Source organism: Doryrhamphus excisus, linkage group LG7 (genome assembly GCF_037039965.1).
Source record: "Doryrhamphus excisus strain RoL-2023G ecotype Guam linkage group LG7, RoL_Dexc_Guam_v1.1, whole genome shotgun sequence".
NCBI classification, from domain to species: domain Eukaryota; kingdom Metazoa; phylum Chordata; class Actinopteri; order Syngnathiformes; family Syngnathidae; genus Doryrhamphus; species Doryrhamphus excisus.
Genome location: NC_136363.1, coordinates 1,599,356 through 1,625,765, shown reverse-complemented (window position 1 = coordinate 1,625,765; position 26,410 = coordinate 1,599,356). Strand labels below are relative to the sequence as shown.

Here is a 26,410-nt window from a genome sequence, read left to right as displayed (position 1 = left end):
ACACAAGGTGAGAGTGCTGCGGCTGCCGGGCGTGACAGGCGTGACGTTTGCGTGTTGTGCATCCCCACACCTGTGCAGCCACTGCAGGCTTCTCTTTTTTACGTCTGAAGAAGAAGAAGAAGAAGAAGAAGACGACCAGGTGGGATCACGCAGACGGGTGTAATTGAAGGAAAGTGGTAATAACAGTGCAAGTGTCACTTTCAAGTGACAGGCTGGAAATCCCCCCCCCCCACCCCCATTTACCCAACCCCACCCCCCTGCCACGTGCAAGATAACGTAATGACCAAGATGAAGTAACTTTGTAGATTGCTAATAGATGACTAAGAATGCTGTAAACAAGAATATAAGAGCTCTAAGAACTTCATATCCTTGTTGTACATCTTGCACAGCAGGAGGGCTCACTATTTGGCAGGGAAATACTTGCTTAAGAAGTAGAAGAAGAAGTATTCTGCACATCTTCACAGTTTACTTGTAACGCTTAATCATATATAATAATATACGTATATAATAATAACGCTTCATCAAGGCTCGGTGGCACGGCGGTCGAGTGGTTAGCGCGCGGACCTCACAGCTAGGAGACCAGGGTTCAATTTTTTAGCATGTTCTCCCCGTGCATGCGTGGGTTTTCTCCGGGTACTCCGGTTTCCTCCCACATTCCAAAAACATGCTAGGTTAATTAGCCACTCCAAATTGTCCATAGGTATGAATGTGAGTGTGAATGGTTGTTTGTCTATAGTGTGAATGGTTGTTTGTCTACATGTGCCCTATGATTGGCTGGCCACCAGTCCAGGGTGTACCCCGCCTCTCGCCTGAATAGGCTCCAGCACCCCCATGACCCGAAAAGCGGTAGAAAATGAATGAATGAATAATCAAGGCTCTTCTACTTCTAAAAAGCGCAGTTGTGGCGCCCCCTATGACTAAATGCATGTAATAGCTAAGCCCCACCCACATTGTACTGATGACGGCCATGTTTGTAGTGTGGTTGTGAGGCCATATTTGGACACATTTTCACCCTGAAGCGTGCAGCGGTTGAGGGGTAGACCCAACAACTCATGACCACATGACCACGTGTTGTTTACAAGCAGATGCAGTTGACTTTGGCAGCAGCAGCACCTCCCCGAAACGTAAAGAAATGAAAGTAATCCTTGCAGTGATGGGTTGGACATATCAGTAGGTACAGTACACGCTCCGCAGGCGGCAAAATCAAACATGGCGGCAAAACAAACAGCATCTTTTGATGTCGAGGAGGATTAAGACTCTTGAGTGTAGCGAGATTATGCTATGCTAACAGTGATATTACAGTGGAACCCGCTTATGTCGACGCCCCTACTTGACTCGACATAAGCGGTTGTTGACAACGAGCCATTGCTTGCATATTCTTATCATATTTATGCTCTTGTGTCCCGGGTTGTCGGCATAAAGGGGGCGTCAACAGAAAAGTCTTCAACATAGCGGGGTTGTCAACATTGGGTTGTCGATACAGAGGGGTTGTAGGCATACATGGTTGTCAACATTGAGGGGTTCCCGACACGAGACTGTCAATACAGAAGGGTTGTCGACATCGAGGGATTGTCAACATCAAGGGGTAGTCAACACAAGGTGTTGTCAACATAAGGGGATTGTTTAGAGGGGTTGTCGACATCGATGGGTTCCCGACACGGGACTGTCAGTACAGAGGGGTTGTCGACATCGAGGGATTATCAACATCGAGGGGTAGTCAACACAAGGAGTTGCCAACATAAGGGGATTGTTTAGAGGGGTTGTCAACATCGAAGGGTTCCCGACACAGGACTGTCAATACAGAGGGGTTGTCGACATCAAGGGGTAGTCAACACAAGGTGTTGTCAACATAAGGGGATTGCTTAGAGGGGTTGTCAACATCGAGGGGTTCCCAACACGAGGCTGTCAATACAAAGGGGTTGCCGACATCGAGGGGTAGTCAAAACAAAGTGTTGTCAGCATAAGGGGATTGTTTAGAGGAGTTGTCAACATCGAAGGGTTCCTGACACGGGACTGTCAATACAGAGGGGTTGTCGACATCGAGGCGTAGTCAAAACAAGGAGTTGTCAACATAAGGGGATTGTTTAGAGGGGTTGTCAACATAGAGGGGTTCCCGACACAAGGCTGTCAATACAGAGAGGTTGTCGACATTGAGGGGTAGTTAGCACAAGGTGTTGTCAACATAAGGGGATTGTTTAGAGGGGTTGTCGACATCGAGGGGTTCCTGACACGGGGCTGTTAATACAGAGAGGTTGTCGACATCGAGGGATTGTCAACATCAAAGGGTAGTTAGCACAAAGTGTTGTCAACATAAGGGGATTATTTAGCGGGGTTGTCAGCATCGAGGGGTTCCCGACACGGGACTGTCAATAAAGAGGGGTTGTCGACATTGAGGGATTGTCAACATCGAGGGGTAGTTAGCACAAGGTGTTGTCAACATAAGGGGATTGTTTAGAGGGGTTGTCGACATCGAAAGGTTCCCGACACAGGGCTGTCAATACAGAAGGGTTGTCGACGTCGAGGAATTGTCAACATCGAGGGGTCGTCAGCACAAGGTGTTGTCAACATAAGGGGATTGTTTAGAGGGGTTGTCATCATAGAGGGGTTCCCGACACGAGGCTGTCAACATTGAGGGGCAGTTAACACAAGATGTTGTAAACATAAGGAGATTGTTTAGAGGGGTTGTCGACATCGAGGGGTTCCCGACACGAGACTGTCAATACAGAGGGGTTGTCGACATCGAGGGATTGTCGACATCGAGGGGTAGTTAACACAAAGTTTTGTCAACATAAGGGGATTGTTTAGAGGGGTTGTCGACATCGAGGGGTTCCCGACACGGGACTGTCAATACCGAGGGGTTGTCAACATCAAGGGTTAGTCAACACAAGGTGTTGTCAACATAAGGGGATTGTTTGGAGGGGTTGTCGACATTGAGGGGTTCCCGACACGGGACTGTCAATACCGAGGGGTTGTCAACATCAAGGGTTAGTCAACACAAGGTGTTGTCAACATAAGGGGATTGTTTGGAGGGGTTGTCGACATCGAGGGGTTCCCGACACGGGACTGTCAATACCGAGGGGTTGTCAACATCAAGGGTTAGTCAACACAAGGTGTTGTCAACATAAGGGGATTGTTTGGAGGGGTTGTCGACATCGAGGGGTTCCCGACACGGGGCTGTCAATACCGAGGGGTTGCAGACACATAAACGGGTTCCTCTGTACTATATTGGATACAGACAGGGCAGAAGTAATGAGTGTGTACTGCCTGCAGCTTCTTCTTCTACACTTTTGTCCTGAAGTCAATACTAGACCATCACGGTCGTGTTCCAGGGAAGGACCGGGCGTGTCCCTGTGTCAGATTCCCTCTTTCCCCCAAACTGCTCTTAGTGGTTTTGGAAAGGACAGGAAGGATGAAGAACATCAAACGGGTGCTGTGGGGGTTCCATGGTGAAGCTGAGGACCGCTGGGGAATCTTTGGTTCGGTACCTGAGGCGCCTCACATGGCTTGAGCTTCGTTGTGGTTCTCTTGCTTTCTTTTGGTGTGAAGAAACAGGAAATGGGTTGGATTTAAGCTCCTCCCACACGCCTGCTGTTTGCTGAGGTTGGTTTAAAGTTCTGAGGCTCCTGGTGTGGTTCCCTTGCGGGACTGATGACGAAGAGGACGAGGCGGTGAGGTGGTTCCTGTCCCGGAGTCTAAACATGGCGGCGACGATGATGGTGGTGGTGGTGCATGTCCTCCATGGTGATGCGGCCCCACACGCCAATCACAAACGTTTCTATCTCGCACTCGTTGTCCCCGCGGGCGATGCGGAAGTAACCGTCCTCGCCCCAGTTCTTCCCCCAGGAGTTGGCGGCAATCTGTGTGGGCGGGGCATGTATTAACATTGTGGAATGTATATATACATATAAAAACAACACAGCTCATTTGCATTAAAGCTACACACACACACACAAAACGGAGTACTCCTGAAGTACTTTAAAATGGCCTCCATTTCGGCATCAAGGCTAAGTACGTATCCTCCACAACATCACGGCACCTAAGAAGAAGTCCTGAAGAAGTCCTTACCCAGTACTTCCTGGTGGTTCCGTCAAGGTTCCTGTCCTCGCCCCACCTGCAAACAACAGAGAGGACATGTGACGCATGGGGATCAAACCTACGCCACACTGGGCACGAGCGATGGAGGTGCTGGTCGACAACATCCCGGAAAGAAGTATTTATGGCTGTAGCGACATTCCTATGTCATTATTCCCATCTGAAAAAAAAAGCACGGAATTCCCTTTTTCCTCTCCAAAACAGGAAGTAGAGGGCAGGCCAGGAGGAAGTGAATACAAATATATATTTTAAAAAGCCATCTCATCCTTGCCAGCTTTGTGTTCTCAGGAGGTGCTGGCAAGCATCCATTAGGATTCCCAGCATGCTTTGCCAACTTTAACGTTTTTTGCTCCTGCAGTCAATTCCCATCCTGTTTTTTAGCACAGGAACTTTCCCTACGGAGACGTTTTCAGATGGGAACACCGGGAGGTGGAATGAGAAGCCGAGCGACCAGGAGCAGCTGCACAAACAACACGGGCTCCACACGCGTGTGCGAGACGCACATACACACCTGCCTGGAGTGGACACAGCCAACATCTAATCTGACCTCCAATCAGCTGGCTCACCAGGGGACAAAGTAGGACATAGCTCCTTACTGCGGCCCCTCCGGCCCAGACCTTTTCTCCTGCTGGGTTTAGGAGGGGGATTGATCCCGCGCTCTGTGCGGATCAGCCGCCCAGACAATGGCCTTTCCAACACGCTGGACCTCAATGATGCTTCCATAAACTTTCCCAGGCTGCGGGCTTAAAGGGACGCACCGCTGCGGGATTTAGTCAATGTAAACACGCTCATGGCGCCCGGGGGATGGCGGCCCGGTGCGCCTAATGTCGCTGTCTCTGGTACATCAGGTGGGAGTCGTAGGCCGTTCAGGGGATGCTGGGTGCACGCAGTGTTAAATTATAATCATGAGCACATTATAACGGGACTGTCTGTCAAAGTGCTGTAGTTTGTTCCAACTATGAGACAAACCGAGATACTTTTTCTGCTCTTATTGGCAACATTACGAAAACACACATTAATTGGTTCCAGACCTGACCTATTACCAATATAGTAGACATAATAAAATGAAATATGACATATAAGACATAAATAAGACATAATATAGACTCAAATGTTAGCCTTAGCCAAGTTGCTTAGAATTGGGAGAGATTTTGTTGTTCTTTTCTTATTATGTTTTTTAATATTATTAGAGACCTCTAGACATGAAATAACACCCCTATAGTCCCCTTTACACACCTGCTACCCACTATAGTAGACATATTAAGAGAAAATAGGACATATAAATAAGATGTAATATAAAGTAGACTCACACATGTTAGCATTGGGAGAGTTCCTGTTCCTTTTTTTTACGGTTTTTAACATTATTAAAGCTCTCTAGACATGAAATAACACCCCTATAGTTACCTTTACACACCTACTACCCACTATAGTAGATATATTAAGAGAAAATAGGACATATAAATAAGACATAATATACAGTAGACTCACACATGTTAGCATTGGGAGAGTTCCTTGTTGTTGTTCTTTTCTTTTTACGGTTTTTAACATTATTAAAGCTCTCTAGACATGAAATAACACCCCTATAGTCAACTTTACACACCTAGTACCCACTATAGTAGATATATTACATGTTATATATGCTAACACATGTTAGCATTGGGGGAGTTCCTGTTCTTTTCACGATTTTTAACATTATTAAAGCTCTCTAGACATGAAATAACACCCCTATAGTCACCTTTACACACCTACTACCCACTATAGTAGATATATTACATGTTATATATGCTAACACATGTTAGCATTGGGGGAGTTCCTGTTCTTTTTACAATTTTTAACATTATTAAAGCTCTCTAGACATGAAATAACACCCCTATAGTCACCTTTACACACCTACTACCCACTATAGTAGATATATTACATGTTATATATGCTAACACATGTTAGCATTGGGGGAGTTCCTGTTCTTTTTACAATTTTTAACATTATTAAAGCTCTCTAGACATGAAATAACACCCCTATAGTCCCCTTTACACACCTACTACCCACTATAGTAGACATATTAAGAGAAAATACGACACATAAATAAGATGTAATATACAGTAGACTCACACATGTTAGCATTGGGGGAGTTCCTGTTCTTTTTACGATTTTTAACATTATTAAAGCTCTCTAGACATGAAATAACACCCCTATGGTCACCTTTACACATCTATTGCCCCTATTACACGCGAGGTACTCATTAGCCTCATTAGCCAAAGCAAGACTTTCCAGACAGAAACGTGTCGTTGGCACGCTCAGACCAGACGGACGAGCGTTCCGGTTATGGCTCTCTCTCTCCTGTCTGATTGTCTGGAGATGAAAAGAAAGCAGGGGGTGTTTTGTCTTCTTGGATGCGGTGAAGAAAAGCACGCAGACGGGCGGGGGGAGGGGGATGATGACGGCGACGCGAGTCAGATGTCACGTAGACCAGGTGTGTCAGCCGTCTGCATATTTGTGGTCCGCTAGCTTATGAGATAGAATTGGGGGGGGCAGACAGACGGAGGGGGTGGAGCCAAGGTGTGTCTTCAGGTAAAAAATCCCTGAACGTGCTTTGATGTGGTGCAGCTAGCATCTCGTCCATGTACACAGTACATATACTTTACTTTTAAAACTAGTCTGTGTATTTATTCCATGGTGATTCCATGCTGTCAAGTACTGTATGTACGTATATAAGTAAACAAAAAGTATCACCCGTACCCCGTGATCCTGACAGAGTGCGTGCCGTGTTTGCGGTACTGCGGCGGCTTGGTGAAGCTGACGTCCGTGTGCTTGTAGATGCCGCTCTTGTAGATGAAGAAATCCTCGTTGACCTCCATGATGGCTGCAACAACCAAAAAGAGTTTTTAGATAAGTACAGCAAACTATTAATAAGATGTCAATGCTAACGTAACACATAATTTTACACTAATAATACACAAATAATGTAATACTTGTAAGTGTAAGTGTTTGCCCCCTTCCTCATTTTTTACTCACATGAAAAAGTGATTGGAAAAAAAAGGTTATCAAGTCATTTCTAAAGCTTTGGGACTCCAGCCAACCACAGTGAGAGCCATTATCCACTAATGGTGAAAACATGGATGAAAAAGTGATTGAGAAAAAGGTTATCAAGCCATTTGGGACTGCAGCCAACCACAGTGAGAGCCATAATCCACTAATGGTGAAAACATGGATGAAAAAGTGATTGAGAAAAAGGTTCTAAAGCCATCTGGGACTCCAGCCAACCACAGCGAGAGCCATTTATCCACTAATGGTGAAAACACGGATGAAAAAGTGATTGAGAAAAAGGTTATCAAGCCATTTCTAAAGTTTTGGGACTCCAGCCAACCACAGTGAGAGCCATTTATCCACTAATGGTGAAAACATGGATGAAAAAGTGATTGAGAAAAAGCCATTTCTAAAGCTTTGGGACTCCAGCCAACCACAGTCAGAGCCATTTATCCACTAATGGTGAAAACATGGATGAAAAAGTGATTGAGAAAAAGCCAGTTCTAAAGCTTTGGGACTCCAGCCAACCACAGTGAGAGCCATTTATCCACTAATGGTGAAAACATGGAACAGTGGTGAACCAGGGCAGCCACGACTCATCCGAGAGGTCACAAGAGACCCATTGCAAGTTATGACAAACATCTTGATTGCAGTTGTTGCTGCTAAGGGAGTGCCACGATCCGCAAGCTCGCCTGTGTGACAGTTTAGTTGGTTTCTACTTCTATGCCTTGGTTCCTGTTTCATGCTCTTGTTTTGGTAGCGTTTCCTGTTTTGTCTGCCTGTTTTGCTGTTCCCTTTTCACTCGCACCTGTGGCTAATTGTGATCAAAAGTCTATTTTAATATGTACAGATATGATATACAGCAGCAGGATATGAGCAAAGACGGTTGGAGTAGCGTGGGGAGCTACAACAAACAATGCAGCAACAAACTAGGAGGGGAACACAATTAGCTACAGGTGTTGAAAGAGTGAAAAGGCAACAGCAAAGCAGGCAGACAAAACAGGAAACGCTACCAAAACAAGAGCACGAAACAGGAACCAAGGCATGGAAGTAGAAACCAACTAAACTGTCACACAGGCGAGCTTGCGGATCGTGACGGGGGGGGGGGGGGGGGGGGAATCACTTTTCCACACAGGAACATGTAGCTTTACATGTTCTTTTCTTTTCAAAATAAAAGTTTCATTGAAAAACTGAAGTTTGTGTCGTCGAATATTTACATTTGTTTGAAACATTTAAAATAAGAAATCAGGAAGGGGCAAACACTTTTTGCCACCACTGTACACACACACACACACACACACACATATAGACGCACCCCCCCACCCGCCCCCTCACGCACACACATGTAACATGAGGTTTTAGCATTAAAACAGGTGATTTCCTAATTCCACCAGACACAAATTCCACTTCCCCCCTGAGTCACATTAATTCTGTATGTGTGTGTGTGTGTGTGTGTGTTTCATAGTCCACCTTTCACATGCCCGACAAAAATTCCTTCTTAGGACCCCACCACCTCACATCACACACACAATAAGTCATAAAACACACACACACACACACACCCCACATGCCTTTGTGTTAGCAACTCAAAGGCTAAAAAGGAAAGTTGTCATGAAGCCAACATGTCTTCCTGGAGTTGTGAACAATAACACACACACACACACACACACACACACACGTGCCTCGGCACTTGACAGGGGTCCAGATGGGCACCAGACTGTAAGGCGGGCACAGACTGAGGTCAAAGTTGACAAGTCCGCACCCTTCAAACTCCCCACCGGAGCCAAGCGTGACATCATGTGATCAATGGCGCCCTCAAAGTGGCCATCTGTACTCGATGGTGCGTTCGGATGAGTCGTAAATGACAGGAAGATGCACTTAAACGCCTCGTCTTACCTTGCACGGGGCCGTTATCCATAATCTCCTTCATGATCTCCTTTTCCTGAGAAGGACAACAGAGACGGACATATTGAGATGTCTGTGAGATAACCAGGTTGATTAGTAATGTCTGGCGTGTTGACTTCACAGGCCGTGGCGAGGCCCGGAGGCCCGGATGCCCGTCTCGGATGAGCGGCGAGAGCACGGGTTGGCGTTTAGTGCCGACGCATCAGACAGCGTGCGTTAAGGGGGGGGATGTTTTCCCTAAAAAGGAAGCGGAGTGGGACGTTTCTGCATGAATGGATGGTTTGACATCGCCGCTTTATGTCAAGCACACTGTGCTCACGTGGGGCGGGGGGGGGGGGGGGGGGGGGATTTATATACACAAGACCTCCATCGCATATTCAACCTTTCTGATGGAGAGCTAGTACTTTTACCGTATGTTTACTGTATACTGCGGCTGGAGAAGTACTTTGTATCGTATGGAGAGATGTTCAACTACGCCAGACGGGCAAGGATAAAGGATGCAGGATAAAGGATGCACGTGGACAAGGACAATGGATGCTATCAGTATGTAGCGCACGGCTGCCAGGGTGCGGCCCGGGGGCCATTTGAGGCCCACAACAGTTTTTTATTGGCCAAAAAATGTAATAATTTAAGAAGAAAAAAAAAAAAAACAATTCAGCACTAATTTGACCAGAATAAAGTCAAAATATTAAGACAAAAAATGTAGTATAAAGTTGAAATGAAAGGAAAAAATATTTTTAAGTAATAAAAAAAAAATCAACAAATAAAGTTATGATTTTTGAAGAATTAGATTGGGGGAAAAAAATATAATTTAAACCTTACAAGAATAAAGCCAAAATATTACGGGAATAATGACAGAATTACAAAAAGCTGAAATAAAAAAAAAACAGCAGAATAAAGTCAAAATATGAAGACAAAAAATCATATTTCAGCTAGAAATAAAGCCCCAATTTTACATCCATAAACTCACAAAATAATTTCATTTTAGTAGTACAGATGTGTATAATTAAGCCAATACTTTTTGAAAATGGGAATATTATATTTTAGATGAGTTGTATTTAATAATACATTTGTCATTTTTGGAAAATGATGTGTGAGAAAAAATTGGTAACATGGGAAGGATGTCATAATACTACGGTAATAAAGTCATAATTATGAGAAGAAAATTAAAGGAAGGAATTTAAAATACTTCAAATTTTTTTATTAAATAAAAAAATATAAAAAAGAAAATATAAATAAAAATAAATAAAAATATAAAAATATTAAGAGAAGCATAGAGTTGGAATATTAAACCAAAAAGTTGTAATATTATGGGAATAAAGTCAAAATATTATTTTCTATATTTGATGATTATAATTTGGGTAGAAATACAAATTAACTTTTGGTGTTTTTTGACAGAGGGACGGGGGGTGTACGGGGGGTGGGCAGAAGGGGGGTTGCTGTCTGCAGAAGGAACCCGCTGCTCGTTGAGAAGAGCGATTCATGCTTTCATGTCAGAGTCCACCATTTGTGTCTTTGTTTTCCTTGATCGTGTTTTTCCTCAAACATTAAAATTTCCCACTTTGTTGGGGTGGTCCTTGAACGCACCACAGTTATGAGACACAAAGTGAAAGCCTCCTAAATCCCATGTGCCGCATGTATTTGTGGCGGGCCTGCCAGGTGCCGCTTGTGGCGGTCTACTCACGTTGGACGAGAGCCTGTACGGCGGCGTGGACTGGTAGATGTCGTTGTGGTAGTTGTGGGCGTTGGGGCAGTGCTGGGTGGCCTGCCTCTTGCCCCGCCCCACCGAGCGGCTCTGCATCATGCAGCGGGCCACCTCTGCCGGCGTGTGCTGGGGGGGCTGGTATGGGTAGCAGGTCTCTGTCACCACCCTGGGACAGGAAGTTGGCGGCACGTTAGAATGAAGATATGAGAATGAAGTCCACATTATTTGTATTTTTTTTTTTTTACCCTCTGCGGCGGAGATACCACCAGGCCCCGTCGACACGCCCCCCGGCGCAGCCGCCCTGGTTCCTCGTGTCGCAGGAAATGAGGTTCTGCGGTGACAGCTGAGGAGTCATGTGACCCATGGACTGGATGGAGATTCTGTCAGATGCCACGGCTGGTGTTCATGAAAGAAAGAAAGAAGATGATCTTAAAACCGCCATCTTCCTTCTGACAGCAGACGTCATGAGTCCTACCAGCCGTGGAGAAAGCCCAGGAGGCGGCACAGTTGCCCTGGTCCAGCGGTTCGTGGATCTTCCCGGGCCACTTGTCCACCGAGTTGAAAGACAGCGGCAAGACGTCGCCCTGGGAATCCATGTTCATCTGAGCCGGGGACAAAGTTGCACATCTTACATAACGGCGGCCATGCCTTCGCCATCGCCATCATGGAGCAAGGCATCATCTAGCACACCTCAGCCAATCAGCAGAGACGGAAAACCACCACAGTTTGACAAGAATAAAGTCAAAATAGCGTAGCGTTGAAAGTCATGTTATGACAATAAAGTTGGCTTTTTTGGAATATCTGTCAAATAAGTCCAAATATTATGGGAATAAAGTCAACACTACCAGAAAAACATTGACGAGGAGAAGCCTCAAACTTAAAGGTTCAAAATAAAAAACAACAACTGTGAGTTGATAGAAAAAGTCTAAATATTATGAGAAAAAAGTCATATTCTAACAAGGAAAAAAAACTTTATATTATTATGTATTATAATAAAATAAAATAAAATAAAATAAAATAAAATAAAATAAAATAAAATAAAATAGGTTAATTGGTGACTCCAAATTGTCCAATGAATGAATCAATGTATGAGGAAAAGTGGTACAAAATGAATGAATGAATGAATAATGTAATGTAATGTAATGTAATGTAATGTAATATGATATGATATGATATAATATAATAATATTATATAATATTATGAGGAAGAATATTTTTGTATTTTTAAAGGTGGGAATATGACATTTTTGGAAAATGCAAGAATATTACGGGAATAAAGTCAAAATACTGTGCAAATAAAGTCAGTCAAGTCAAGTCAAAAAGTCACAAAAAGAAAAATTTGAAATCATTGGAAAATTCCAGTAATAAAAACAGGATCACGTCAAAATATGAAGAGAAAAATGTCGCAGTAGAAGATCGGTAGAAAAAAAAGCGGTCGAAAATGAATGAATGAATGAATGAATGAATGCTATGTCAATGATGTCATCCTTCCTAATAATATCACAGTTTTTTTTCTTGCAAAATTAGGAGTCTTTCTCGTCATATTTAACTTTTGTTCTTGTCAAATTTCCATTTTTGCTGTTGTTTTTTTGTTAAATGATACTTTCATAATGAATATGTGGGAAAGACCGCACCCGGAACTCAGGGAGGACTTTGAAGCCGCCATCACCTGGGTAGAGAATCATGTGACCTTCCAACACTTCTCTCCTTCCCCCGCGTCCTACATTCCCATCCTCAGCACTTGATGCCTAACCAAGGAATGCACCCTTGCTCACATATTCGGAGCGTTGGGTGGTCAAAGTCCAAAAAAATGTTTGAAAGGCTGAGTCGAGTGTGGTCTTTGAATGCATCGCCTCTGATGTGTTCAGGCGCAGGTAGCGACATGCAGACCACAGAAGAGGGAGGAGGCCTTGTGATGTTCTGGCCGGAAGAAGCTAAGGAATGCCGGGAGAGATGCTGGAGGAAGTGATGGATGGTGGTGGTGGGCGGAGGTGGAGGACGGGGGGGGGGGTCAAAAGTGGGGCCCACGGGAGGTTAGAAAATAAGAAAATTGAATAAGAATTGTTTTTTTTAATGGGAAAAATATTATGAGGAACGATAACAGCATTTTAGTACCGGAAAGTTGAATTATTAAAGAAAGACTTTTTAAATTTTAATGTTATGAAAAGCAAACAAAACAATAAATAAAGTTGGAATTTCTGGAAAATTTGGTTGGGAAAAAATTATGAGAATAAAATAAAAAAAATAATGGGAATAAAATCATAATATCATGACAAAAAAATTTATAAGAAGAAAGTTGCAAAAAATGTGAACAAATGTTTAAAAAATACAAAATATTGGTAATATTAAGAGGAAAAATAATGTCATTTTAGTAGCAGATAGTTTAAATATTAAATACAGACATTATTTTCTTTGTCATAACAACAAATAAAATTATAACAAATAACAAATAAAGTTACAAAAAAAGTTATAATACAATGGAATAAAATCATAATATTATAAAAAAATATTGACAAGAAATTAGAAATAATTTAAAAAGCAACAACAATAATTTTATGAGAATAAAGTCAAAATCTAAAAAATTTTTTTTTAAATATGTATATGTTTTTTTTAAGTCATGATAATTTTTGGACAATTAATTTGGGGGGGAAGATATAATACAATTGGAATAACGGCAAAATATTATAAAATCATAATATTATGAAAAAATGAAAAATAATGTGTCATTTTACTTATTTTGAACAGCACCTGACACTTTTATATTTATATATATATTTATTTATATTGTTATTCCTTGTTTTATTTTTGATCTTTTTCCTTATTCTTATTTTTACTTTCTACCAAATGCACTGTTTAGTTGCAGTCAAATTCCGTTGTATGCAATACAATGACAATAAAAATAACTAACTAGGTAGCTAACTAGGTAACTAACTAGGTACCTAACTAGGTAGCTAGGTAACCAGGTAACTAGCTAACTAGGAAACTAGGTAACTAACCAACTAGCTAACTAGCTAACTAACTAACCAACTGGTAACTAACTAACTGGTAACTAACTGTTAGCTAACTAGCTAACTTGCTAACGAACAGACTAACGAACTAACTAGCTAATTTGCTAACTAACAGACTAACTAGCTAACTAACTAACAGACTAACTAACTAACTAACAGACTAACGAACTAACAAACTAACTAGCTAACTAGCTAGCTATGTAACTAGCTAACTGGTAACTAGCTAACTGGTAACTAGCTAACTGGTAACTGACTAACTGGTAACTGACTAACTAACTAACTGACTGACTGGTAACTAACTAACTGTTAGCTAACTAGCTAACTTGCTAACTAACAGACTAACGAACTAACTAGCTAATTTGCTAACTAACAGACTAACTAGCTAACTAACTAACAGGCTAACGAACTAACAAGCTAACTAGCTAACTAGCTAGCTATGTAACTAGCTAACTGGTAACTGACTAACTTGTAACTGACTAACTAACTGGTAACTAACTGGTAACTAACTAACTAACTGGTTACATGTACATGTGACATTTTCCAAAATCTCAACATGGCGAAGTCGCATCCTTTCATGTTTCACTATGCGGCCCCTTGCTGGAAGAAGGTTCTGGCCCCCCCCCCCCCCCCCCCCGGTGTGGGCGGACCACCAGCCCCCCCTCGCCCCCCACCTGCCCCCATGCGTGATGTGTCGTGTCTTATGTAACGCGTCTGGCTTAGCATGCTAACAATGGGCCGGGCTTCCAGGCGGCGTCACATTCCAAGCTGCCACCCCCATAATTAGGAAGGGTCGTTTTTATCTTTGCCAGAAAGCATCAACGGACAAAATCGACAAGCTCCGACACGACGCTTGGAAGAAAGTAACCTGGAGTGCGTTTTGGGAAGTTTTGGGAAGTTTCGGGATGTTTGCCTGTTTGAAAAAGCCAAAGCTTGAAGGCAACGAGGCTTCTCCAAGGAGAAGATTAGAGCAGTTATGTTGACCTGCGTGGTGAAGGCTAAAGCTTGAAGCAACATGGCAACTGCTCAATCCAACAAAGGTTAGGAAGAAGAGGGTGTCAAACCCATGGCCCGGGGGCCGGTTTGTGGCTTTTTGTGACTGAAAATGTGTACCGTGTTGGCAGGTGTTTTTCATCCTTCTGGTCCTCAAAGGCGACATCGTGTTTCACAATTTACCATCACAACAGTAATACGCCTCGCTTCTTTTTCCACTTGCAACTATGCTAGAAGGCTAGCATTTTACATGTTGTGGTGGCGTTTTGGTCATACGGCATGTTCCGTACCTGGATCTCATTCATGTTCATGATGTTCCTGGAGGGTCTCTGCGTGCCCAGCCGGTAGCGGATGCCCTCGTCCAGGGTCATGCCATACATTTGGGTGTAGTTAGCGGCCCTCCATCTTGTTAGCCCACCAAAGGGTTAGGGTTAGAACCAGATATTAGCCACTTGAGACACGGAATAGCGACCCCACTTTGCAGTCGAGGCGATCTCTTACCCATAATTCCCTCTGTTGACGGCGTGGATCATGTCCCTGTCCATCAGGCAGGCATTTTGCTCGCATTCCCAGCGTCCCGTGGTGCCGCATGTGCTGTAAAGCAGACGGTCATGTGATCATCATCAACATCTGCCGGGATCCGCTTGTTGCCAGGCAGAATTCACAATTGAAAAATCAAACCTACGCAAGCCACGCCCACTGCGATGTTTGAATAGAATACTGGGTTCAAACCACTGCTCTGTATTTCATATAAAAAAAACAATTTTTCCCATGCATGCATTTATATGTGGCAATGAATAAACACATTATTATGGGACTTTCTGTGAATGGCGCTTGTGGTTCCCACCCCCGAACAGTAGATGGCAGCGTAACACGCCTCTACTTTGTCTATTGTGGATACAACCTCATTTACTGCACCACAAAGTACACCCATAGTTCCCACAAGGCATGCTGGGTAACCTGTGAGTGCTCTTTGTTTTTTTTTTAATGACTAGCAACAAATCTAGTGACATTTTCTGGTCTTATCGGACTCTTGTGGATACTTTAACAAGAAAACTGTTTTCTTGTTAAAGGCCTCCAGTTGCCACAAATAGATTGCAGCCCTGCGGGAAACACTGAAGACGTATTGGAAGAATTTAGCATGATTAGGAGCATGTTTCTCCAACATTCCGCTGCAGTCAAAGGTCGTCCAAAACACGTGGGAAGGCGGTGATAAGCGTCTGCCCGCGTGGGCTGCAGGACGCTAACGAGGACCCGGAGGAGCGGGAAGAAGCGGAAGTCTTCCGCCCCGGGATGGGAGGATAGGATGCACGTTTGGGAAATGAGCAGCACGGGAGTGGGAGGAGGAAAACACGCATCGGCGTACAAGACCCCTTTGTTGAAAGATGGCGGAAGGAGGGGCTCGCTGGTTATTTTTACCCGGCGTCCATCATCGCTTATTCTTACGTGGCGTATCGGGGGCTAATGATTAGAGTCAAAGTGGGACGGCCAATCAGCTGGCAGCTTTGAGGCTGATAAGACAAGGGAAGGTCAGACTGCTCGTCAGGATGAAAAATAAGGATGGGGGGGGGTGAAGCCAGGATGCCAGCAGTGTACGTACCACAAGTTGCAGTTCTCCTTGTAGGTTTGACCCGAGAAGAACCTGTTGCCGTTTCTTTCACAGGAGCCTAAAAGGACAAGAGAGCAGATGTAGCTAAATAATAACACTGTTGTTTCTCGGAGGTGGGGGCTAAGGAGGGCTGAGCTCCAGTAATCCACTGCAGGAATGTGCTGCCTCTCCTCCGCTTCCCAGGCCTCTTCATACTTTGTCTTACAGAGTACTCATTCAGCAGTAAAAGTACTCCATACAAGTAAAAAGTGTCATGTGTGAGGCAGGGGGTGTCAGCATTGTTTTCATACGTTGGGGTTTGGGGGCCATAAATTCTGCCTAGCAACAAGTGACCTGGCAAAGAATGTGAGCGTTTGCACCTGCTAGCTAGCTAGCTAGCTCAAACTTAATTTATTATATTATATTATATATTGTTAGAGCCCCGTACACAAAAAATAACACCCCTATAGTCACCTTTACACTCTTATTACCCAATATAGTAGACATGATTAGAGGGAATAAGACTGATAAGACATAAATAAGACTTAGGTTGTGAATTTATTATATTATAATATATATTATATATTATTAGAGCCCTGTAGACAAAAAATAACACCCCTATAGTCACCTTTACACTTTTATTACCCAACATAGTAGACATAATTAGAGTGAAAAGAACCAATAAGACATAAACAAAACTTAGGTGGTGAATTTATTATATTATAATATATATTATATATTATTAGAGCCCCGTAGACAAAAAGTAACACCCCTATAGTCACCTTTACACTTTTATTACCCAATATAGTAGACATAATTAGAGAGAATAAGACAGATAAGACATAAATAAGACTTGTGATTGTGAATTTATTATATTATAATATATTACATATTAGAGCCCCTGAGACAAAAAATAACACCCCTATAGTCACCTTTACACTTCCTGACCCAACCTCCAAGTACGATTCCTTATTTATAAATGGAATATTTCTGTAGTTAGAGCATAGAAAACAGTAATTAGTATTATTAGAGTCCTGTAGACAAAAAAATAACATCCCTATAGTCACCTTTACACTCTTATTCCCCAATATAGTAGACATAATTAGAGAGAATAAGATATAAATAAGACTTGTACTTGGGGGGCGTGGCTTATGGCCGGAACAGTAGCCCATGTTGGGAATTATTGTGTCTGTTGTTATTGTGTGTAGCTGCTCTATAGGAGTCCACAAGTCAATACAAAGGGCCAAAAATGAGCATAATAGATCCCCTTTCAAGTGACATACTTAAATTTTTCCCTACGTGGCCACGTTGACAAAGTATTGCGTGACGCTGGGGTGGCGGTGAAGCAAGGCAGCAGATTACAGGTGAGCTTTCGCCCTTCAGACTGGGGGGCGTGTGGGGGGGGAGGGGGGGTGACGTCAAAGCAGATTTCAGCTGCCGCGACTGCGACTCCTGCGTGGAATTTGTGGAATGAGCTGGCGGAGAATTTACAGCGTGTGCGGGTTTACCTCAGGTGCGAGCCCCCCCCCCCCCTGCCCCCCACCCCACACAGCAGAGTTGATGAGGCCCCTCTAAGCTGTGGGACGCCACGCTTTGTGTCACGTTACATAAGCCAAGGTAAATATGGTAAATATTACACAATGATTGGATGCGGAGGCATGAAAGCGGAGTGGATGGATGTCCACTTCACCGCGTCCACTCCTGTCTCTGCTCCCCACATAGCCAACATTCCTTGTCCCCGGCCCCCCAACCCCATTCCTCCATCCCCCGGCCCCCGTCATAGGAAGCCTTCTGTTCTCAGGTGGACGTCTGTCTGTCTGTCTGTTCAGGGCATTTTTATTTTTACACGTTGGTGGGCCGAACATGGACATATTTATACCACACTGGGTAGCAAGGCATGCTGGGTAACCCATGACATAAGCATAAAAGGAACACTCATTTGTATTTGTAGACATATTTATTTTTCATGGACGATATAAATAATAAGGCAAATAGAAATCTTAAATATACATTTATTAAAAATAAATTTATTAAAATTTATAAAAATGTATTAGCATTTATTAAAATGTATAAAAATTCATGAAAAACTATTTAAATGTATTAAAATGTATTAAAATTTATTGAGGATAAGCGGTAGAAAATGAATGAATGACTGAATAAAATGTATTAAAATGTATTAAAGTTTATTAAAATGTATTAAAATTCATTAAAATTTCTTTTAAAAAATATTGAAATTTTATTAAAAATAAATTAGATAATAATTAAAATATTTTTTTGCAGAAGCACAATTTTCAAATATTGTAAAATTCATGAAAAGAAAAAATGTGTATAATAATTTTAAATAAATATGAATATTTAAAAACATTTATTTGTATATATTTTAATGGAAAAAACTACCCAAATAAATAATATCATATACATTTTCTCGAATTTCGGACTGAATTTTCCTTCTTCGTCTTAAAATGAGAAATGGCTTTAAAAAGGGTTTGAAGCATAAGTTAAAAACAATAATATGAATAATATTTGTTCCTGTAATTTCTGACTGAATATTCCATCTTTGTCTTGAAATAAAAAATGATTTAGATGGTGTGAATATATATATTTCTTGGGGGACGAGGCGTAAGTCAAAGGTTCAAGGAAAATGGGGGGGGGCTAAGGTCATCAAATCCTACAGCAGAATCATGGTCCAATGCTCTTATGCTAAGATATCATAATCATAATATAATGTCACCAGGCAGCTGACACACACACACACACACACACACACACATTGCATACTGACCAATGAAAGGAGGGGCCACACCCAGGCAGTGACCCCAGAAGTCGGGGCAGCAGTCGGACACGGTGCGGTTGCAGAAGAGGTCGCAGTAGCAGATGGTGTCCAAGTAAGGCACGGTGCAAAGGTCGTCCCTTCCCGGGCAGCAGCCTCCTCTCCTTTGGCAGTACGAGCCAAACGGGTCACGGATGCCGCCCGTGTGGAGCGGCCCCGCCAGCTCCCTCTTGGTCCTTCTGAGGGGGCTTGTGTCTGCACTTCCCTCTGCCGCCGCTAGGAGCAGGACGACGGCGCTGCACAGGAGGAGCTTCATGGTGCGACTGGGATGGAAAGAAGGGAGTTAGATGATGAGCAGATGCTCTACCACCCCCCCACCGCCCCACCTCACCAGATCGGGCCTTGTTATTCTAAGGTTCCTGGCTAAGCACGCCAAGACAAACAGCATCTAAATGTGAAGCTCCATTTGGTACAGAGAGGATAGGAGTGATGCATGATGGGAAGTTAGTTCCCAGGGAAATGTCTGGCATTTTTTTCTCTGTTAGAAATCTCCTTAATTGGCATTTTTCAGTTTAGCATCGCTAGCCAAACACTGAATGGAAGCACTGATGTACCTCCTTTGTTGCCCCCTACTGGTGTGGAGCAGGACTGCCCAAAGGTTTTTCCTCCAGGGGGGGCCACACTGGCCACACATGAAAGGATATTTTGCAAAGCAAAACATGGTTGGGATGTTGAGACATGATGCAAGACCCGGCATCAGGACCTGGCATCAGGACCCGGCATCAGGACCCGGCATCAGGACCCGGCATCAGGACCCAGCATCAGCATTATGACCCGGCATCAGGACCAGCATTAGGTCCCAGCATTAAGACCCAGCATCAGGACCCGGCATTAGGACCCAGCATCAGCATTAGGACCCAGCATTAGCACCCGGCATTAGGACCTGGCATTAGGACCCAGCATCAGCATCAGGACCCGGCATTATGACCCGGCATCAGGACCCGGCATCAGGACCCGGCATGAGGACCCAGCATGAGGACCCAGCATGAGGACCCAGCGTCAGCATTAGGACCTGTCATCAGGACCAGTATTAGGACCCGGCATTATGACCTGGCATCACGACCCGGCATTAGGACCAGAATTAGGACCCAGAATTAGGACCCAGCATCAGCATTAGGACCCAGCATCAGGACCCGGCATAAGGACTCAGCATCAGCATTAGGACCCGGCATCAGGACCAGTATTAGGACCCGGTATCAGGACCCGGCATTAAGACCCAGCATCAGCATTAGGACCCGGCACTAGGACCCCGCATTAGGACCCCGCATTAGAACCCAGGGGCTCAGTGCTGAGGATGCAAAGGAGAGGAATCATCACTTCCTGTCCTGCGCTCTTATTTTGCAATGCCGTACATCCTGCCGAGGGGGAAGTAGGAGTCGTGCTCAGCTGTGTGCAATTGCCCAGCGTTGTCATGGAAACAATTTCATTAGCTGTTGCTAATGTCACCTGCCTGTGTCTCTGCATCATAACAACCATGCCACCACAGGTAGATCCCAGCCCTGCGAAGAAGAGTCCATAGTGCATAGACTGAGCTAAGTGTTGAGTTCCCCTGCATGCTCCGCCCCTTCCATTTTGTACATTGTGTACGGGTGGCTAACATAAATAGCATCATTAATTATCCAATCAGATCCCGCAACAACAATAGGACCTCCGGCACACCAAGTGGAGCTCCGGAAAAGATCTTTGCTCTGCTGTTTTCTGCATGACCGTGCCTTTTGTTAGCGAGCATATGGCTTTATGGGATGGGCAGGGCCGCCGTCGCCGTCGCCGTCACTGATTGCTTTTTTGGCTTTGTTTTGTTTTGTTGCAATAAAGATTTAGAATACAAACAGGAGTCATATTAAAGTCTAGCATAATTTAGCCGGATGCTACGTCGGACTAAAGAGCACAGTTTATAGCGGCTATAGCTTAGGAGACGCACTGGACTGTACACGTTTACGATCACTGACTATCAACACACCTTGCTATGCTTGCTAGCTATGCTTGCTAGCTGTATTATTTATCATAACACTGGCTGGGCCTTTATGACGGCACAGGTGCTTTAGACTGTATTGTTATCAGGCACAAAGGGCACACACACACACACACACACACACACAGTGCACTCAGTAACCTCTTGGGGGAAAAAAAAAAGCACCCGCATTATTAGAAATCACGGTTCTGTGCCCCCCCCCCCCACGCCTACAAAGTAAACATAAAGCAATAGCATGTGACATATGGACGCCACATTCAAGTACTTTCAAGGTCAGTTTTCAAGCACCTGACACAAAAAGTCAAAGCCATGAATGATCAAAGTATACAGTATGCAGTATACTATACTGTAATATTTTATACTATACTATACAGGTGTTTGCCTACCTGTTGGGGTTTATGTTTCATACACGATGTACACCATTGGATGTTTGCCATATAACTATAACATGACTCTTTGATAATATATAAATATAATTAAAATAATATAATATAATATAATAAATACATTTCTACATTTTATTTGATGCACTTCCTTTCTGGCACACATAATGCCAAAAAAAAAATAAAAATAGCACCTCAAAATGACATTTAAAATATGCTTTCATTCCTGTGAAAAGCATTTTTATATGTATTTTCCATATGTGACGCATATTATTTGGATTTTTACAAAAAATATACACTGAAACATAACATGCTTTATTTTTTGCTAATAAATTTTTATTTTAACTGCTGTTTTATATATTTAATGTATCATTTACTCCTTTTGCATAAACTTCTTTTTAGGTATATAATTCTACATTTCATTTAATGTTCCTCCAATCATTTGATTTCAATGTTATTTAAATCATATATAAAATGCTAAACCATCACATATTATTTATATTATTTACATAAATACTTCTAGTACTATGTATGCTTCAAATTAGGGTTTTTTGCAAATAAATATATATTCTGTTTTGTAATTTAAAAAAAATCATAATATTTAATATTTAATGGCTATTAAATGATGTGTAAAACGTATTCATTGGACTTATTGTATACATTTATGTATTTGTTTTAATGTGTCATATATATGTTTTATTAATTTTCAAATATTGTAAAATAAATATATATTCTAACTGTTTTGTAATTTTAAAAAAAATCATGTCAAATGTTTTTTAATTATTTTTTTAATTTAAAAAAATAAAAAATTATCATAATATATTTAATGGCTATTAAATGATGTGTAAAATATATTAATTTGACTTATTTTATACATTTATGTATTTGTTTTAATGTGGCATATATATATATGTTTCATCAATTTTCAAATATTGTGAATTCAATATATATTCTAATTGTTCTGTAATTAAAAAATCATGTAAAAAAATAAAAATAAAAAAATCATAATATATTTAATGGCTATTAAATGATGTGTAAAATATATTCATGTGACTTATTATATACATTTATGTATTTGCTTTAATGTGTCATATATATTTCATATTTAATGTAATATCTCACTATAACTCGGACTGTAAACAAACAATCAAAGAAGCGATACAAGAATGCAAGGATGCACCTGCCCGCGTGGTCAAGTCATGTGTAGTCCAGCCAAGTCAAGTCAAATTTACCTGGTGAGCGGATCCACCTTTGAGTGTAATCCAAAAGTGAAAGTTGTCCTTGGCAGCGGTTGGCGTGTAAGAAGGCCTTTTGGTCTTTGGTCTTTGCGTGTGTAAAAGGATCTGCTCAGTTGGACTTGAGCCTTCTTTTTATACAGGCGGAATAGTCACGCCCCCTTGACCCCCCCCAGGCCTCCCACCACCCCCGCGGCCATGCTCTCCTCCAATCTCCTTCCTCTTTCTCTGAAATCCCACCAAGTCCGCTCTCACCTTCCTACCACCACACGTCCACAAACACCAGGAAGAAAAGAAACATTCTATTCTACATTGTTGTGATGTCAGTGACTGGAAATAGTGACTAACGCTACAACTAGTGCTCCATCTAGTGGCCGTCTGAAGTATGACGACACAATGAAGCTTCCAGAAAAATTATCCAAATACCAAAAAAAACACAAAAAGGGTAGAGTCTATATAACACATTCTAACAACAAAATATCTAAAAACAATAGATTTAGGTGTCTAATGTGCAAAGCTACATGGTTAGCCATGATGCTAATGCTAGGTTAGCTCCCAGGTGTAGCCATATTTAGGTAGTAAAGTGAAGCAGAATTATTTGTAAGGACATTACAACATTCATTTCTCAAGTCTATTATTAGGATCATGTCCACTCTATGCAATTTTCCCCCATTTTTGTTTTTTATATTATTATTAAAATATAACCCAAAATATTTTAACTTTCTTCTTAAATAATCTTAATAAACTTAAATAATAATAAATAAAATAATAATAAAATAATAAACTGTTATTTTGACTTCTCATTATATTTTGACCTTATTTCCAAACTATTTCAACTTTTTCCACATCCTCATTTCCCCAAAACTTTATTTTATTTTTGGTTTGTTTTTCATTAAAAAAAATATTTTTTTAATGCAATAATAAATACATTTTTTTTCCATGCTCATTTATTGTCATAATATTCAGAGTTTTAAAATTAAACAGAGTAAATTTTTAACTTTTTTTTATTTTTATTTTTTTTACTTTTTTCAATAGTTGGACTTTATTCTCATAAAATGACAGCACAGCTTTATTTCCATTCCTGCTGCCCCCCCCCCCCCCCGCCACCATTTAAACTTTATTCTTGTCAATTTTTTTCACGTAGTTATGATTTTTTTTGGAGTATCAAAGAACTTTTTCCCCAACCCAATTTTCTAAAAATGTCAACATTATTTTTGTTTATTTTCAACTTTTTGCGACTAAAATGTTATTTTTATTACGAGTTTATTCCCGTAAATTGATGACTTTTTCTTGTTAGATTACAACCTACTTGTCTAAAGACTTTCCTTTTTACTGTATTTTACTGTTTTTTTAGATTTCTTGTTAAATTACGTTTAATGAAAAAAAAAAAGAAAATGGCCCCCGGGCTGCATTTTGGACACCACTGATATAAAAAATGCATTTTGTTGTATTGTGATGTTAGCTTGGGTGAAGCTACTGGACATGGCTAGCCTCTGTCGCCATGCTAATGCTACGTTAGCGCTCATGTGTAGGCATACTTAGCCAATAAAGTTGTGTTGAATTATTTCAAAAGCCATTCTAAGAACATTAATGTGTCATTTTTGTCTTAGTAAAACTGTTTTTGATGATGAATGTTGTTATGCCAAAACATTAGCTGTGTGGCTAGCAGGTTATCAGCAACGTCAACAGGAAGTTTGTTTTTTTTTTGTCAATCAAGTTGCGATGAATGACACGGAAATAACTTTATAAATTGTAAAGTGATGATGATTTATTGTGAAAAATTGATGAAATGATGAAATGATTGCGTCCTTTGAGTGATAGCAAAAAAGCAGCAGCTGTTGTGTCGCCACCAATCAATAATTGAGGCACGACAAGGGGTCATTTGGGTGGGGGGGCAGCACAGGGGGGGTCCCAAATATCTTGCTTGGAACAAAGAAAAGCATTAAGTAGAAGTAGAAGGCCAAAGAAAAAGCTAAAAATGTTAGTTTTGGAGGATATGAGATGATGTAGGTGTGACTAATGAGGTGTCCACTTCAAGGACGCTTTGTAAAAATGGCCTTTAGAGTCACGGGTTTGGATTTTATTAAGGATAATAACAATGGCTGTTCAGGACGCTTGTGATGAGTCTTGACTGATTGCGCAAGCATCCGTGATGACGGTGGTGGGAGGGGCGGCGGGGGGGGGGGGGGGGGCAAAGAGCCTCGGCTTAGACCTCCACCCTCCTCATCCTCGGTCGCCCCTTCGGCTTGACTCATCCAACAATTGCAAGTGAATCACCAGACAGTCGGACAGGAAGTGTAGGAGTGTTGTCAGCGTATGGCGTACATTCCATACGCACACGTTGGCAATACGCTGACTCACACGTCAAACACTGCAATTACTCTTTAACAGTTCTGACAAATACTATTCTTCACAAATAAATACTCCACACGACGCCAGAGGGGGGCAATAAAAATGCCCCCCTCCCCAGTCACTCTGGTTTTGTTTTTACTTGTTGCATCTATATATGGTTGATGTGACACAAACAAAGCTTTACTTTTGGTTCCTTTCTGTCACGTTTGAGTCATAATAATTGTGAAAGCTCACACTTTCTCAATCACCCCTGCTGACATCACGACAGTCTCGTCATCAAAACTGGAATTGGTTAAAAAAGGAATAAGTCTAAATTCCACTAAGGTCAGCAAAGTTCTGTCCCATTATGAATGACAGACAGAGGTCACAGCAGGGTGTTGCAAAAGATGACACTTTGATACACTTTGCTGAGGCTATTTGACTTTTTTTTTTAAAAAACATTTTATTACAAACTTAGGCTATTTGACTTTGGTTACCAGTTACTTCCTGGTTTAAAAAAAACAACAAACATGACTTCCTGGTAGTGTTGTGACGTTCACAAACGATTTGATTCTTTTGAACGGCTCATTACTACGAACGATGGGAACCGTACCGCTGGGAATTGTACAATGGGTAATTCAGTGACGTCACTGTCAAAGCAGAGTGTTATAGCGCCAGACTGTGGAATATTTACAATGAATCCAGATCAGACTTTAAAAGGTTATAGTCAGTATGTCAGAATAATTCAAACTCATATTGGTGGGATATCTAAATTAATTTCTCCTAGTGGTTATTTCCATGATAAAACGAGTTAAGGCCAGGCTGGCTTCTTAAAACGTAACAAATATATAAAAATGAGCCAGTTTTTTGAACAGCTCTTTGAAGGCAAGGACTCACCAAGATCCCATCTCTACTTCCGGGTTTGAGATCCATCAGGCGGGAACACTTCTTCTGTGACTCAAATGTCAACAAGAGAAAATAAATTCCTCTAAAAAACATGGTGGAGTCATGTTAGCGTTTAACCGTCCCGCATCAATTCCGAAGAAGAAGAATTCCGCAAGACTGAAATGCTAGTTGTAGTTTTCAACTCACTGGGTCTCTTTATTCAACACTGATACAAATATAGCCATATACCTGAACGAACGCTTAGCTCCGGTCCGTCACTTTTTAGACGTCCGTGTGAAACCCAAACAACAATAATAATTCCTAATGTGTGAGTTGTGTGCAAGGAGTGGTGGTGTCTTTAATGTCCCTTCTCGGCTGCCGTAGCGTGCGTATTAGTTTCACAGTGTTGTTCAAGCCCATGTGATCAAGCAATAAAGATTAAAAAAATGAAGCAATAAAGAT

General features: G+C 41.9%; 1 protein-coding gene across 3 annotated transcripts; it reads right to left on the bottom strand.

Moving 5' to 3' along the window:
- Nucleotides 1–1,362: 1,362 nt before the first annotated feature.
- tinagl1 (tubulointerstitial nephritis antigen-like 1) lies at nt 1,363–26,189 on the bottom strand. Of its 3 annotated transcripts, XM_078791875.1 has the most exons (13): nt 26,156–26,186; nt 25,961–26,051; nt 19,095–19,405; nt 16,325–16,391; nt 15,226–15,318; nt 15,015–15,129; nt 11,202–11,328; nt 10,972–11,122; nt 10,706–10,892; nt 9,013–9,058; nt 6,829–6,952; nt 4,066–4,111; nt 1,363–3,857 (listed from the first exon to the last, which is right to left on the bottom strand). In XM_078791875.1, exons 2-13 carry the CDS (start codon nt 25,969–25,971, stop codon nt 3,693–3,695), a joined length of 1,443 nt encoding a protein of 480 aa, XP_078648001.1. In that variant the 5' UTR covers nt 25,972–26,051; nt 26,156–26,186; the 3' UTR covers nt 1,363–3,692. The 3 variants fall into 3 exon arrangements, with proteins under 3 accessions (XP_078648001.1, XP_078648000.1, XP_057903312.2); XM_078791874.1 differs by having other exon boundaries at nt 25,961–26,189; XM_058047329.2 differs by lacking the exons at nt 25,961–26,051; nt 26,156–26,186 and adding an exon at nt 22,730–22,880.
- Nucleotides 26,190–26,410: the final 221 nt, after the last annotated feature.

Bases quoted from the DNA above. Each gene is read 5' to 3' on its own strand.
- tinagl1 (XM_078791874.1), bottom strand. The intron at 11,329-15,014 runs GTACGGAACATG...TCCCCGGCTCAG, and splicing joins TGAACATGAATGAGATCCAG to ATGAACATGGATTCCCAGGG. The intron at 3,858-4,065 runs GTAAGGACTTCT...CCGCCCACACAG, and splicing joins GAACCACCAGGAAGTACTGG to ATTGCCGCCAACTCCTGGGG.